The following is a 16,431-nucleotide window of genomic DNA, read 5'->3' as shown; positions in this document are numbered from 1 at the left end:
CATGGGGTCGCAAGGAGTCCAACACGACTCAGTCACTCTCACTTTCTTTCTTTCAGTCAGTGATTTGGGACAGATGACAGGATGGGGACTGTTTTACCACTGACAAGATTTTAAGATGACTGAAAGAATTTCTCAGCCAGTAACACTGAGCTGCAGGGATTAGAAGAAGGCCTCTTTCCTTTCTCACTAATAGCAGCTCTCTCACTGTCATGAAAGGAGTTTTGTACTCACAGAGTAAGACATGTGGGGACCAAGGAAGTGTATGGTACACTGATGTGATATGTCTGGCTACAGGCTGAAGGCTACCAAATGAGACAGGTTCACCCAATGCTTAAAATGTGGTCAGCTATCATATAATCTCCTGAAGGAGCTACAAAAGCCTCCTCTGACAGAGTCTGGAGGGACCTCAGATGCTGCCCTTATAAGAGCCTGATGCTTATACACATTGATAGGTGGACTCACAGGTCTCAGTTTGGAGACATCTCAAAGTTCCGTCCCCTCCCACCAGACTCTGAGACTTTCCTTCTTCTTCTCAGCCACCTCCCAATTCCCCACTTTGCTCTGCCTGTGAAATCATTCAGTCCCTTCTGAATGCCGTGTTAGGTATAAGAAACTTCCCTTTCACCCTTGGACCATGTTGATTAAAGCAAAGCACTGGAACTGCCTCTCTATTTTCCTCCTCCTGAGTTCTTTCTTCCCAGATGGAAAGATTCATTAACCCTGCCAGTCTCATCTGGGAAGAGGGAACTTTGAAAATAAAAAGCACAGATGTAAATATTTGATAACTCTTGTTTTGTAGCAAGGGTGTTTCCACAGGGACCCACACAAGATACATTTGATTTGTCCTTTGCAATCTTGTTGGAAGGCCACTGAAATGGAGTAAAAAGGTCCAGGGACCTTGGAATGTCATGACTTCTGGAGGAGGAGAAGATTGTATGAGTCCCTGTGTTGGCCACATCTGATTGACAAGCTGAGGTAGAGGTAGAAGGAGGATTTCCTCAATATCCATGCTCTTTATAAGGACAGATGAGGTCTAGGGGCAAGTTGACAAACAGACTGTATTCTGAGAGTGTAAATACTGCACAGGGATGTACATTAAGAATTGAGGAACAAAAGAATTTTTAAAATCAATGCATCCATAACAGAAGGTCACAAGCTCCTTCCCTTTTAACACTTCGCATACCTATTAAATATGAGGCAGCGCACACAGTGATCTCCTTCATCCCCCACTGACTGCACCCTCTCCTGAGCAGAGGGCGAGCATGGAGGAGTAAAGTGATGGTGGGCTACGCATGCCATCTTCCACATCTCAGTGCCCTCCACCCTCTGAGAGGACCTCCAGAATATGGGGATTTGAGGGATGACTTCTACCATGTACATATCTTACTCAGTACAGATCCTGATCCACTATCCTATACCAGTGATGGAAGAAGGAAGAAAAGTCACATATGTGACTATAATTACTATAACATCAGGAATGAGAATCCCTAAGACTGAGCTAGGTGATGTTGATGTGTGCTAGGTTGTATTTCAGAAGTTTGATATAAAATTTGGTGAGTGAAAAATGCACTCATTTTCTCTCTTCTGCCATTTCACTTATTCTTTGCTTTCCTTCCTAATTCATGTTTACTCTTTGATATCTCTTGTCCCTCATATTGTCTTGTTAATCCAGTGTTGAAAAAGTTCTGGAAATATAAACCCTGAGTTGGTTTCCTTCCCCCTAATCCTCAGAAATATCTGAAAATATGACATTCTATACTCTCTAATCCTCTCTCAACTATTTCTCCTATGTAGTTCTCTAAACTCTTCACTTGATCATGGTCCCAAATGTGTGTATTTTCCCTCATTTCATGAGGAGGACATTGAGATGATAATGTCCCAGTGATGATAATGATAACAGGGGATCATAATTCATAAAAATCCAATGGATAACAGTCATTCTCATTGTTGCCAAAATTTTATTATCTGAATAAATAATGCAAAAGCAAGCTACTTTATAACACTGGAAGATTAATGAAAGGTACATGGTGCGTTTCTATCATGATTCAAGGAAAACAGCTCAGAGTGCAGTAAACAGGCTATGGTCAAATTCTCTTGTAGAGCAGTAAAGCATCAATGTGGAGCAATAGGCTTACTCTAACAAAATATTTTCAAATTGCGAAGCATTGGCCTTGGTGGTATGCAGAAGATCCTGACCCACTCAGAGAACACAACATGTGAGGTTCACTTATTCACATAGGCAACTCCACCCGTCTCTACTTCATCCTACCAGACTTCATCTCCTCAATCTTAGCCAGGACTCTTTTAGCATCTTCCGCCACTGTATCAATGAATTTCAAATGTAGAAAGTAGACTTTATAAAACTGGAAAACAGAAGACTGGAGGAGTCCAGTAACTGAGAAAACGAACTCAGCACACTTCTTGACATTGGCTATTATACTGTCATCCTTCACAAGTGAGTTGAAATCTGCGGACTTCATGAGGCTGTAGATCTCTTGCTCAGATGTGCCCAGGTTCTGGGCAATCTGACTGACTGACTCCTCATCCAAACCAAAATGGCTCTGATAAAGTTTCAAGTCCCTCTCCTGTTCAGACAGTTCAAAGCCACAGAATAAAGGCATCAAGGGGATGAAGGCCAAAATGGCTGCCCTGAAGGCTTTCAGCCAGAGCTTCTCCTTGCTTATAGCTCTCTTCATCTCAATCAAAGACTCAGACAAATTTGGCAACAAGAGGAGAGTGGTGTAGCGCTTTTCAGCAGGGAGATCCTGCAGCAGTGTCTCCTGAAGTTTTAGGAAATCAAACTTCTTCGGCTTAAAGTTGGACACCAGGAAGACAGTTGGCTCAGATACAATTTTGCTGAGATTGATCAGGCAGTTGTCTCGGATCTGCTGAAGGACTGTCTCCTTTTTGAAAGATCTGGGTTTGCTTTTCTTTTCATTATATAAATCACTATCCACCTTGGTTCTAACAAAGTAGAATTTTTTCCCCTTCTCCTGAATCTTCTGGGCCAGGAAAGCATCGTTTAAGCTAAACCGTGAGGATGAAATAATGATGAAAAAGTCATAGTTATCATCTCCCACTACTTCTTGATAAGGGTTTGGAAGGGATTCGGGGGTCCCCGTTCCAGGCAGGTCCCAGAAGGTCACGTTGGGATACTTTGGATGTGGATAGGGAGTTTTCTTTCTGGTGGTTGGCACAACTCCAACAGAAGCAGATCCAGCCTCTTCATGACCAATTCCTCGAAAGACATTGATGAAACTGGACTTGCCAGAACCAGATTGCCCAATCACAGCCACATTCAGGGTAGCATTCTCGGTGCTCTGAAGTGCTCTCTGAATCTCATCAGCCACCTCTTTTGGTTGCCCCTTCTCAAAGCCTTTTAGAATACGTTTAAGGGTTTTCTTAGAGAGGATCCCCCCTAGTGTACTGACTAATGTTTTGTAGCCAGACAGAAACTCTGAGGCTAGTTGATTAAAATCATTTTTTTTAATGACGTTTAAGAAGAGTGGATCCATGCCAGTTAACTGAATAATCTGTGGAAAAGAAGAGAGAATTAGGAGATAAGGTGAATGAAGCAACAGAACAGACACAGAGTCGGCTGAGAAAACACACTGGTCTTAACAGACCAGTCCCATCTCTCATGCAGACGCATGTCTCTACAGTTAATTTATTTTCTCTGATGACTTATTTTATTGAAGTATAGTTGATTTATAACATTGTGTTAGTTTCTGGTGTACAACAAAGTGACCCAGTTACACATATATGGATTTATAGGTGGCCCAGTTGTGAAGAATCTGCCTGCCAATTCAGGAGACACAGGAGGCATGGGTTCTATCCCTGAGTTGGGAAGAACTCCTAGAGGAGTAAATGGCAACGCACTCCAGTATTCTTGCCAGGAAAATCCCATGGGCAGAGGAGCCTGGGGGGCTACAGTCCATGGGGTTGCATAGAGTTGAACACAACTTAGCGACTGAACAACAACAGCAATTAATAGTTTATGTTAGCTAATTGCAAACTTCTAATTTATCCTTCTCTCCTCTTCCCCCTTTGGTAAGCCTAAGTTTGTTTTCTATGTCTGTGAGTTTGTTACTGTTTTGTAAATAAGTTCATTTGTATCATATTTTAGATTCCATGTATAAGTGATATCATATGATATTCATCTTTCTCTTTCTGACTTAGTTCACTTAGTGTGGTAATATCTAGGTCCATCTATGTTGCTGCAAATTGCATTTGTTCATTCTTCTTTTATGGCTGAGTAGTATCTCTTGATGGCTTTTGTTTCCACCATTGCAGAAGACACTACCTGTTTTCTATGCTGATAATTTATATGTCCAAAGAGTCAGGACAGTGTGGAAGACAGAATAATGGTTCCTAAGATGTCCACATTATGAACTCCATAATTTGGGAGTGTGCTGCTTTACAAAGCAAAAAGCACTTTTTACTTGCCATTAGTTTTTAATTCCACTGCTAGACAAAGCCTAATGCTTAACCTGTCCATGTTTGATTATTGCAGGTAAAAATATCATCTAAAAATTTGAGGACAAGAATAAAGGCTTAGTGTATTCAGTAGTTTTTGAAGGTAATTAAGTTAATGACGCTCAGATGAGAAGATTATCTTGGCTTATCCAAATGGGCTAAATATAATCACAGGAATCACAGGCAAGATGGAGGCAGGGCCAAATGCTGAAAAGAAGATAGGATAATAGAGCAGAGGTTGGAGTGAAGATCTAGGAAGATGGAGGAAAGGCAATGAGCCAAGGATTGTCAGGTAACTTCTAGAGGCTGAAGTAGACAAGAAAATAGATTATCTCCTGGAGCCTCCAGATAGAACAGGCCCTGCTGACACTTTGATTGTAGCTCCTTAAGATTCATTTTGACTGCTCATCTCCAGATCTATAATAGAATTAATTTGTTACACATCAAGGGGAAACTAATATAGACAGTCTATACTGTCATGACCCCTGAATACAGAGACCAGCACCTTTCCATTCTGCAGGAAGAATCACTTAGGTGAAGATGTTAGTGAGCACAGAAGGCTTCCAGAAGGACCTCATTTCCAATAACCTGCAGCAAATCAGGATGGGACCTAGCTTGTGGGAGAGGCAGGAAGCAGAGACAAGTCCACCAGGTGGTGACCACCAGGACATATGTTCCAAACATGTGTTATAAAATCTGTTTCCCATATGTCCTGGAGAACAACCAAAAACACAGTCATTGTCATATAGCTGCCCAGTGGGAGCTTAATATCTATTTACCTCACTTCATAGACCAATATGGGTAGAATGTAAAATGTGTAACAAGAAGCTGTAGAGGAAGTACATAAGAGTTCTAATTTTCCCTACCCAGTTCAGCACAGGTTTGAAACATGGGTATCTACTGAAACCGAGATAATTTAAAGAAGTTATTAATATTACATCGATGGAATCTCCTATCATTTACTATGAGCAAGGACAGTTATATCAAGAAAGCGTGATTTAAGAAATATTTATACACATAAGGTTGTCTCAGGAATTACCAGTGGGCTCTGTCCATTAGGGTTGTGCTGAATGCTCTCCACCCCCATCCTACATATTGAGCAAGGACAATCTTAAAAAAGTAAGGAAAATCATAATTCTCAAATATAAAATAAATACATGTTAAGGATTTTACTAACTAATGACTTATGAAGGAAGTGAGCAGATGTTACTGCTAGTTGAATGAATACTCAGGAAGAGATACAATTATAGTTCAAGAATATTGAAATGAATGTCAAAGTGAGACAAGAATGCTGTTTTCTAAGGAGAGGGTGGGAAGTCTATTGAACTGTAACAGACAGATTTTATATATGTCTGCTGCTCTCATAAATTCACAGGTGAAATTAATACTCAAAGTGATTGTATTAGTAAATGGAACTTGCAAGTTGCCCGGGTCATGCAGGCAGAGCCATCACGAATGGATTAGTGCCCTCATAAAAGAGACCTCAGAGATCTAGCTTAACCCTTCTGTCACATGACTTTACAGGAAAAGGCACCCACCTAGGAAGTGTGCTCTCATCAGACACCTAATCTATAGTTGCCTTGATCTTGGTTTCCGATTTTCCAAAAATAAGAGAAATAGTTTTCTTTTAAACTAGGGATCCCAGTCTGTGGTATTTTGTCATGGCCTGCATGGATTTAGAAAATGGCAAAGAAAATAATTACTTTTCATTCCTCTTAATTATCAAAACTCAGAGAGATTTAAATAGCTCTATGATAATAAGGCTAGAGGAGAAGGCAATGGCACTCCACTCCAGTACTCTTGCCTGAAAAATCCCATGGACGGAGGAGCCTGGTAGGCTGCAGTCCATGGGGTCGCTAAGAGTCGGACACGACTGAGCGACTTCACTTTCACTTTTCACTTTCATGTATTGGAGGAGGAAATGGCAACCCACTCCAGTGTTCTTGCCTGGAGAATCCCAGGGACGGGGGAGCCTGGTGGGCTGCCGTCTATGGGGTCGCACAGAGTCGGACACGACTGAAGCAACTTAGCAAGCAAGCAAGCAAGCATTAAGGCTAGAATCAGAAAACTCTCAATGTACATCAAACATTACATAATTTACCATTGGTGAAAGCAGTAAACATTCTCTTATTCCAAATTTTCTTACAACTTTTTCAATTTAAAAAAGGAGAAGAAAAGGCATCTTTAAACACCAGGGTTATCTGTTTTCCAAAGAGGTTGGCATGAACTTCTGGATGGAATTTCAGCTCTCTACCAGCCACCCCTGCCCTCAGTCCTTCAAGCACAAAGCCAGAATTAGCCACTGCAGATATACAGCATGCTTCCTCACCAGTTCTAGAGAGAAAACAGGTTTCCTATGACAGAGCAGATCCAAATGTTTCCATGAAAACAGCAGATGCTGCACAGGAACACTTCCCAGAACTGTTTTTACCAGGAAATGCCATCAGAGTGTGCTTCTGTGCTCACTGTAAAGAACAAGGCTTAGCAAGTCTCTGTGCTCCCTGGGTAATGAGGCCTGAATGGGAGGCATCAGGAAGCCTCTAACCTAAACGTCTCTCTCAGGAAGAATCTGAGCAAACTCTGGGAGATAGTGGAGGACAGAGGAGCCTGTCATGCTGCAGTCCATGGGGCTGCAAAGGATCAGACACGACTTAATGCCTAAACAACAACAGGAAGATGTGGTTGATATTTTAGAACTCACATTTTGAAAAAAAAAATGGGAGGAACTTCCATACCATGTATGGTATATTTTATACATCATGAAAATAAACAAAGCATATTTTATACTGCTCTTTGGTGCCAGCATAGAGATAAAGCAACTGACCCTCAGAACACAACATTGATCCTTATGTTTGACTCAAGCATGTGTGGAATCGTGTTTAATAGGAGACATATATGGCACATAAGTGAGTAAAGAAGGTACTGTGTAGTCATGGAGCTGGAAAAATTGGTTATCCTGGTTATCCATATGGAGAATGTTACTGATTCTCTATTTCTATCACTATTGATAATCCACTCTAGAAGGAGAATAAAGACTGAAATTTCAAATGGAAAACTCTAGAAGAAAATATAACTGATCTTAGAGTAAAAAAATTTCTTAAACAAGATACCCAGATGATAGCTGTATAAAAAAAGATTGACAACTGAGGTGCTTAGACTACATTAAAATGAAAAGCTTCTTTTCATGAAAAGAAATGCTTAAGGGGGGTACAAATTTCTTTACACACATGGAGAAGATATTTGCACAAATGTGTTAGACTAAAAATCAATGCAAAGAAGATATTTTAAAAATGGTAGAAACACTAAAAAGCAAGACAATCTAGTATGGAAGTGGAAGAGAGGAATAAACAGATCTTTCTCAGAAAAGGAAAAGGGAAAAAAAACCACCTGTGATCAGTAAGCACACAGAAACTTTAACAGCCTCCTTAGTAATGCTGCTGCTGCTGCTAAGTCGCTTCAGTCGTGTCCGACTGTGTGACGCCATAGACGGCAGCCCACCAGGCTCCCCCATCCCTGGGATTCTCCAGGCAAGAGCACTGGAGTGGGTTGCCATTTCCTTCTCCAATGCAGGAAAGTGAAAAGTGAAAGTGAAGTCGCTCAGTTGTGTCTGACTCTTAGCGACCCCATGGACTGCAGCCTACCAGGCTCCTCCATCCATGGGATTTTCCAGGCAAGAGTACTGGAGTGGGGTGCCATTGCCTTCTCTGCCATTGTTATGCATAGGTTAATAAACACTATGTTTTAGTAACAAGATGTTGAAATTAAAATGTATAAACAGAAGTTAGTAAAAACAATAGGAAAAAAAAGTAGAATACCTTTTATATCAAAGAGTGTTCTTCCTATATTTTCTTCAAAGAGTTTTATAGTATCTGGCAGGCTTTCTAAAGAAACATTTCTCTAAGAAAGGCATACAGATGGGTAAAAAGAACATGAAACTATGCTCAGTATCACTAAACAAGAGAAATATAGATCAAAACTACAATGAGGTATCACCTCACACCAGTCAGAATGGTCATCATCAAAAAATCCACAAACAATAAATGCTGGAAAGCGTATGGAGAAAAGGGAACCCTCCTATACTGTTGGTGTGATTGTGAACTGTCATAGCCACTAAGATGAATGGTATGGAGGTTCCTTAAAAAACTAAAAATAGAGCTACCATATGATCTTGGGAAAGGAGTACGTCAAGGCTGTATGTTATCACCCTGCTTATTTAACTTATATGCAGAGTACATCATGCAAAATAACAGGCTAGATGAAGCACAGACTAGAATCAAGAATGCTGGGAGAAATAACAATAACCTCACATATGCAGGTGACACCACCCTTATGGCAGAAAGCGAAGAAGAACTAAAGAGCCTCTGGATGAAAGTGAAAGAGGAGAGTGGAAAAACTGGCATAAAACTAAACATTCAAAAACTAAGATCATGGCCTCCAGTCCCATCACTTCATGCCAAATAGATGGGAAAACAATGGAGACAGTGAGAGACTTCATTTTTGGGGGATCCAAAATCACTGTAGATGGTGACTGCAGCCATGAAATTAAAAGACACTTGCTCCTTGGAAGAAAAGCTACCACCAACCTAGACAGCATATTAAAGAGCAGAAACATTACTCTGCCAACAAAAGTCCATCTAGTCAAAGCTATGATTTTTCCTGTAGTCATGTATGGATGTGAGAGTTGGACCATAAAGAAGGCTGAGCACTGAAGAACTGATGCTTTTGAACTGTGATGTTGGAAAAGACTCTTGAGAGTACCTTGGACTGCAAGGAGATCCAACCAGTCCATTCTAAAGGAGATCAGTCCTTAATATTCATCGGAAGGACTGATGTTGAAGCTGAAACTCCAATACTTTGGCCACCAGAGGCGAAGAGCCCACTCATTGGAAAAGACCCTGATACTGGGAAAGATTGAAGGCAGGAAAAGAAGAGGACTACAGAGGATGTGATGGCATCACCGACTCGATGGACATGAGTTTGAGTAAACTCCAGGAGATGGTGATGGACAGGGAAGCCTGTTGTGCTGCAGTCCATGGGGTCACAAAGAGTCGGACATGACTGAGCAACTGAATTGAACTGATGATCTAGCAGCCCCACTCCTGGGCAAATATCTGGAGAAAACCATAATTCAAAAAGATACATGCACCCCAGTGTTCGTTGCAGCACTATTTACAATAGCCAGGACTTGGAAGCAACCTAAATGTCCCTCAACAGAGGACTAGAAGATGTTGTACATATAATCTATGGACTATTACTCTGCCATAAAAGCAAAATAATGCTTTTGCAGCAACATGAATGCAAATAGAAATGATCATACTAAGCAAAGTCAGAAAAACAAAAGACAGAACCAAAGCTATCACTTATATGTGGAACCTAAAGTATGGTGCAAATGAACCTATCTATGAAACAGAAACAGATTCACAAACATAAGGAACAGACTTGTGGCTGCCAGGGGGAGGGTGCAGGGGAAGGAAGTACTGGGAATTTGGGAATAGCAGATGTAAACTATGATATATAGGATGGATAAGCAACAGGGTCCTATTATATGGCACAGGAAACTATATTCAATATCCTATGATAAATCATAATAGGAAAGAATATATAGAAAAGAATGTCTATATGTATATAACTGTCATTTTTCTGTACAGCAGAGATTGGAGAAACATTGTAAATCAACTATGTGTCAATAAAAAGCTAAATTAAAATTACTTAACTAAATAACTAATAAGGATTTATTGTATAGCACAGGAAATGCTACTCAATACTCTGTAACGGTCTATGTGGGAAAAAAAACCTAATAAAGAGTGGATATATGTAAAAGTATTTACAGATTAACTTTGCTGTACACCTGAAACTAACACAGCATTGTAAATCAATAAAAATTTTTTAAAAGGTAGAATACCCTTAAATATATTTTCAAGAAAACATAACAAACTATTGTTTGGGCAGGCATATTAAGTGATAACATAACAAATGAAACAAAGCTATCAAACACATACTTTATGAAGTTGTTACCCAAGGGCTGGTGACAGAGCATGGAGTAAATAGGAACATATAAGAAGGTATAGTCATTGAAGGTGTTCTGTTTCTTGGAATGGTTGTACAGTGTGTAGGTGATAAAGGATTTTAAAAAAGAAAATATCTCAGTTCTTTGCACATTGTTGCTGCATTTATTCTTTCATCTGTAGTCATGAATCTCTCCCTCCTTCCCTAGTTTGGGAATATTCTGTCTGACATACAGAGACAATCAATGTTATGATGGAAAAAGGAAAACTGAGGAATTCTTAAAGGAGGTGGTGGGGACAAGAGATTGGCATTCTAGGAAAAAAAAACTGCAAGGCAAAGATGAAAACACGATGAACTTGACAACTAGCTATGGATTCAGATGAACACACACCGACACCGAATGAAAGACCTCAGTATTAAAAATACTGTTCAGGTTTCCTCAGGGCTGGGCTGGTCCTTATTTTGAGGGTCACTCCAAGTCTCACGCCCCATTTGCTAGACTCTGGTAGGAGTGGCCATTTCTCAGTGGGCTGGGGCATGATGTCCCTGAATGCACACCTCACAATCAATAGTCAGACTTTGTAGCCCTAGGTCGAGTAAGATCACATAAATCTTCCTAAGGACAAGAGATGACACAATTTGTCAGGGTCACTACTGGGCACCTACAGAGTCGAGCTGTTCCTTGGACAAAAACACTGCTTCTGCTTCTTCAGGAGGAACTCCTAACAGGCCCCGTCAGGGGTCTGTGAGCCTCTGCAAAGATGCCTTCTTCCCACACAGAGTAGGAATCCAAAGTAGAATCTAGGCAGAGTCCACAAGAGACATACCAAGGTTGCTTGCTGACTGCACTGTAGAGTCACATTTTGAAAAGCTTTTCTATGTTTGGATTCCACTTTCAAGGCTAATCTGGCCATTAAATGCCTGAAATGGTTTGGGACTGGGTTCAAAGGAATTCACAGGGTCCAGGAAGGAGACCAGATTCAGCTTCTTTTGCCCCTACCACCTCCTTTCATGTTCCCCCACCTTTCGACAAACACTTTTAACCCATAAGATGCTTAAATGTCATCCCTTCACAACTAGAACTAGGCAGGCTGGAGTGTGGACCATGAGGCTGAGTGCCAGGCCTCCATTTTAGTCCAGACTAGGCTCGCGGATTCAGTAAGAAAAACAGGGAACAGGAGGAAATGGAAGAATGTTGTGTCAGTCTGAATGTGGGCTGGAAAAGATTCCAGACACAGAGTATTGCAGAAGGAAGTGAGTTTACTAAGCACAACGAGCACTGCATATATGTACCACAACTTCTTTATCCATTCATCTGTTGGTGGACATTTAGGTTGCTTCCACATCCTAGCTATTGTAGGTAGTGTTACAATGAACGTTGGTACATGTGTCTTTTTCAGTTATGATTTTCTCAGAGTATAGGCCCAGTAGTGGGATTTTTGGGGTCATATGGTAGTTTATGGGGCTTCCCAGGTGGTGCTAATGGTAAACAAACTGCCTGCCAATGCAGAGACATGAGAGATGCAGGTTCAGTCCCTGGGTTGGGAAGATCCCCTGGAGGAGGGCATGGCAATCCACTCCAGGATTCTTGCCTGGAGAATCCCATGAACAGAGGAGCCTGGCAGGCTACAGTCCATTGGGTTGCAAAAAGTCAAACATAACTGAAGCAACTTAACACGTATGCATGGTAGTTTTATTCCTCTTTGTTTTAAGGAATCTGCATAGTGTTCTCCATAGTGGTTGTATCCACTTACATTCTCATCAACAGTGCAAAAGAGTTCCCTCTTCTCCAAACCCCCTCCAGCCATTTTTATGGCTGAGTAATCAGCCATAAAGAAGAACTCATTTTTAAAAGTGAACTCATTTTATGGTTAGTAATCAGCCATGAAAAGGAACTCATTAGAAGTCAGTTCTAATGTGTGAATGAACCTAGAGCCTGTATAACAATACAGAGTGGAGTAAATGAGAAAGAGAAAAACAAACATTGTGTATTAATATTTATATATGGAATCTGGAAAGAGTGTATTGATGAACCTGTTTGCAGGGCAGCAGTGGAGATGCAGACATAGCAGACTTGTGGACACGATGGGGGAAGGAGAGGGTGGGACAAATCAAGGGAGTAGCACTGAAACATATACTTTACCATATGTGAGAAAGATAACCAGTGGGAATTAGATGTATGATGCAGGGAGTTCAAACCTGGTGCTCTGTGACAATCTAGAGGGGTGGGATTGGGTGGGAGGCATGAGGGTGGCTTAAGGGAGTGGGGATATATGTATACCTATGGCTGATCCATGTTGATGTATGGCAGAAATCAATATAATATTGTAAGGCAATTACTGTCCAATTAAAAATAAATAAATTAATTTAAAAAAGAAAGTTACTCTGGACACCTGCTTCCAAATGACATAGAAATATCTTTTATTTAGAATTAAATCTTCTGATTTAGACCACAAATTCAGCAACCACGGGACTACCATTTCTTGTCTGGGATTTGCAGCTGTGTATTTCAGCTATGGTCCAGCAGCAGGGGTGTTCTCTTTTATAAAAAAAAAAAAAAAGAAGAAGAACAAGAGGGGTAATGTGGGTGCTGTGAGCACAGCGGCTGACCTCCTGACAGACAAGGGAGACAATGGGACACCGTTAGAACAGCAGGCAGGCTCAAGGGAGAACTGACACTTTTCATGGGTTAGTAGCTTATTTTTATGGTCTCAAGACAAAGAAAAATACTGCTGGAAGGGTTGCATTAAGTGATTTGTTAGGGTGCTAGAGAGTGTGTCCTGGGCTGGGCATTTTGCCTAATTTGTGGTCAGAAAGTTGGCCTGTAAGGATCAGAGGGGATTTCGGCAATGGTTACATGGGGATCAGTCAATTTTGGAGATGACCTTGATTCTGGGCTCTACTTCTGTGGCATTTGTGTAAGGCTTCCCACCTTTGGCCTTGGGAGAGGACTCCATAGAGGATAGGTATAAAAAGAGTTGCTTAGAGCCCTCAGGCTGTGGTGTGGACCAGCAGTTTTCAGCCTCATTTTACTCAGAAAACACTCTGCAACTGGTTTAACTATAAAAGCATTTGCTCAAGTAGGAAAGGGGTGGAGTCTGTGAATTACTCTGCAAGTGCTTGCTAAGATTTTCAGTGGCAGTGATAACAGTTCGGTGGTGACTGACATGGCTAGACTTCTAATATTTTCGTCTTCTTTGGGCATAACATGTTCAGGGGGAGGCAAGTATATCTGGACATCAATACGTTCTCTGAAATTCAGAGGCAAAGTACACAGCTCCTGGTTTGCAGAGGCAAGGAATGACTCAGAAAATATCCTGTCTCCAGGTCCCAATCAGGTAGACAAAATTCCAAACAGTCTAATAAACAATTTCCAGATGGTTATAGAGTTGAAATCTCAACTGCCCTGGTTCAGTCCCTCCTCCAACTGAGGCAGTTGCTTCAGGGAGAGGAAAAGAGGCAGCTTCTCCTCTCTTTCTCTTTCTTTCTCCAGCTTCTCTTTTCTTTCTTTCTCCCATTATAAGAATAGGAGCTGACTGAGAGGATGACACTAGCATCAGGGATCTTAGCCTGGAAGCAGGGCATTTAAATGTTTTAAAAAACATGTGACTCTTAAGGGATACAAAGGAAGGAACTCTGAGCAATGAGAAGACTTTCTGTTTCAAAATGAAAGAAAAATAAGATGAATGACCAGTGTAGGGGAGCAAAATTACCACCCCAAAATGTTTCTCTGGTATTAGGATTATTTTAGATTGTTTATTTTTCAGAAACAGAACGCTCAGGAAGCTTTCTTTTTCACCTCCCCCTTAACTGCTTAAAAGCATTTAGATAGGGGGCTTTCTCCAAGAAAGGAGCTATCACCAGAGGTAACTAAAACCAGTAGGAGCTGGGCATAGTAGTCTGGGAAATTGGCCAAGGCCTATTTGCTCACATTCTGCTCTGTGTCCCGCTGTCTCTATGTGGCAAGACAACTACTTGTTTACCAGACTTTTGCTCTTCCCATTACTATGTGCATTGTCTTCCTCACCTTTGAAGTACTAGCCCCCTAAACCCACCAACTTTGCTCAGAATGAATACATTCTGATTGTCTGATTGCCTCTGAGTCTCATATTCTTCTAGAGCCACCCCCCTTACCTATGTATAGTAATTGTTTTTGCTTTTTTTTCCTCCTGTTAATTTATCTCATGTCAATTTACTTCTTAGACCAGCTACAAGAACCTAGAAAGGTAGAAGAAAAACTTTTCTGCCCCCAAATCATTTTTTTTTTAAACTAAAGCAGTTTAAAAACTGTGGCTGACCAATCTTGTTTTGTTTGCACTTCCCCACTGCAAACTGAGATCTATAATTGGGTGTGTCTATGTTGTAAGGGAACAAAATATGCTGCCCCAAATGTGTCTCCTTGGCATTAGGGTTATCTAGAATAATTAATTTTAAGAAACCAAAGACTCAAGAAGAGCTTTTACCTTCACCTTAACTGCCTTAAAGAATTTAGATAAACAGCCTATTCTAGGAAGGAGAACTATCACCAGAGATACTACAGAGTATGTGCTAGGTAGACTAGACTTGGGGAAACTTAGCAAGACCTATTTGATCGAAGTCTTCTCTGTCTCCCATTGCTTTCTGCCTGGCATGGCAAACATTTACCAAACATTTACCAAACATTTGTTTTTTCATCTTTCTAAAATTGATTTTCCCCTTTGAAGTCCTAGGCTCCTACCTTTCTCCTGAAATCCAAATGGCATATAAACACCAGTTGCCTGAATGTCTGTGGGCTATATATTATGGAGTCCCCGAACATAGAAAATTTAATTTGTTTTTTCCTCATATTAATCTGTCTCATGTCATTTTAGTTGTGAGACCAGCCCAATGCACTCACAAGTGTAGAAGAAAATTATTGCCTCCCCTAAAACAGGCTCAGTCCTGCTGCTGCTCCACATACATTCACCATTTAGGTTTTCTTACCCTGTCCCATGTTGTCCAGCACCACCTCTGTGCTGAAGGTGCTGAAGTCTTCCCTAACCTCACTCACATATATCCCACTGTTTACACAGTATCTCCCACTTGTGTGTCTAGAATGATCTTTAATAACTGAACAAGGCCAAACCTAACTCAAGTCCCCATCCCTTGCCTTCTATAGTCTTCTCCCTTCCAGGTAATGTCAGTGCCACCGTTTGTTTGCACATGGGGTCATCCACATAATTGTCTTTCACTCTTATCTCATATCTACAATCCTCTGACCTCCCCAAGTCTATCTGGAATCCAGTTACTCTGCTTATTTCCATCATCATTGCCTAGCCCTGGGCAGTTCTCAGCTTGTCACTCACTCTCTTGACCACCTGAGAAGGATGACCAGGTCTTCTGCACCAACTCTCAGCTTTCCACCAGCCAGCTCTGCCCTTCAGGCCTCCAAGCAGAAGGACAGCATCCCATCACTTCAAGTACAAAGAATTTGCTCACTTACCAGTTGAAAGAGGAAAGATATTTCTGATCAGAGCTCAGATCTGAAAGTTTCCACTAAGTGAGCAGAAAATGCAGTCTGGTGAATCGCTCCCTGCAGCGCCCAGCAGAGGAACACTCCAGAGAGCTGTCCTTGTCCAGGCAAATGCAGACAGAGTAGAGAGCAAGGACATGTAAACCTCTAGCCTGCCTGGGAAATGACGTCCAGGATGGGAGGCAGTAGAGAATATAAGAGCCTGTGGCTTGAGCCCTTCCTTGGGAGTGGGAAAAAAAGATGATAGTTGATAACCCACATTTCTAGGAAATGAAAATGAAACCATGGCAATCATGTTTATGTCTTTTTCTACAGCAGAAATATTTCCCAGAAAAGAAAAATACAAGAGTGTAACTTTAGGAAGCTCAGTGATTAAGGAGAGGGCACAGAGGTACTAGGGGCGAGGAAAGGCAGGTTTCCAAGGATCCCTGGGAGGTCACCTAATGAAGACACCCAGG

At 41.2% G+C, this 16,431-nt stretch overlaps 1 protein-coding gene across 2 annotated transcripts; it reads right to left on the bottom strand.

Annotated features, from left to right (window-relative positions):
• Positions 1-1,938: 1,938 nt before the first annotated feature.
• On the bottom strand, positions 1,939-16,157 carry LOC102404604 (T-cell-specific guanine nucleotide triphosphate-binding protein 2). 2 transcript variants are annotated; one of them, XM_044947707.1, is made up of 3 exons: positions 15,944-16,157; positions 6,015-6,142; positions 1,939-3,533 (listed from the first exon to the last, which is right to left on the bottom strand). In XM_044947707.1, the coding sequence occupies exon 3, from the start codon at positions 3,513-3,515 to the stop codon at positions 2,256-2,258; it is 1,260 nt and encodes a 419-aa protein (XP_044803642.1). In that variant the 5' UTR covers positions 3,516-3,533; positions 6,015-6,142; positions 15,944-16,157; the 3' UTR covers positions 1,939-2,255. The 2 variants fall into 2 exon arrangements, with proteins under 2 accessions (XP_044803642.1, XP_006075959.2); XM_006075897.3 differs by lacking the exon at positions 6,015-6,142 and having other exon boundaries at positions 15,944-16,154.
• Positions 16,158-16,431: the final 274 nt, after the last annotated feature.

Source organism: Bubalus bubalis, chromosome 9, assembly GCF_019923935.1.
Source record: "Bubalus bubalis isolate 160015118507 breed Murrah chromosome 9, NDDB_SH_1, whole genome shotgun sequence".
Taxonomy (NCBI): Eukaryota; Metazoa; Chordata; class Mammalia; order Artiodactyla; family Bovidae; genus Bubalus; species Bubalus bubalis.
Note: the sequence above shows the minus strand (reverse complement) of the source record. Positions and strands in the feature narration are given on the sequence as shown.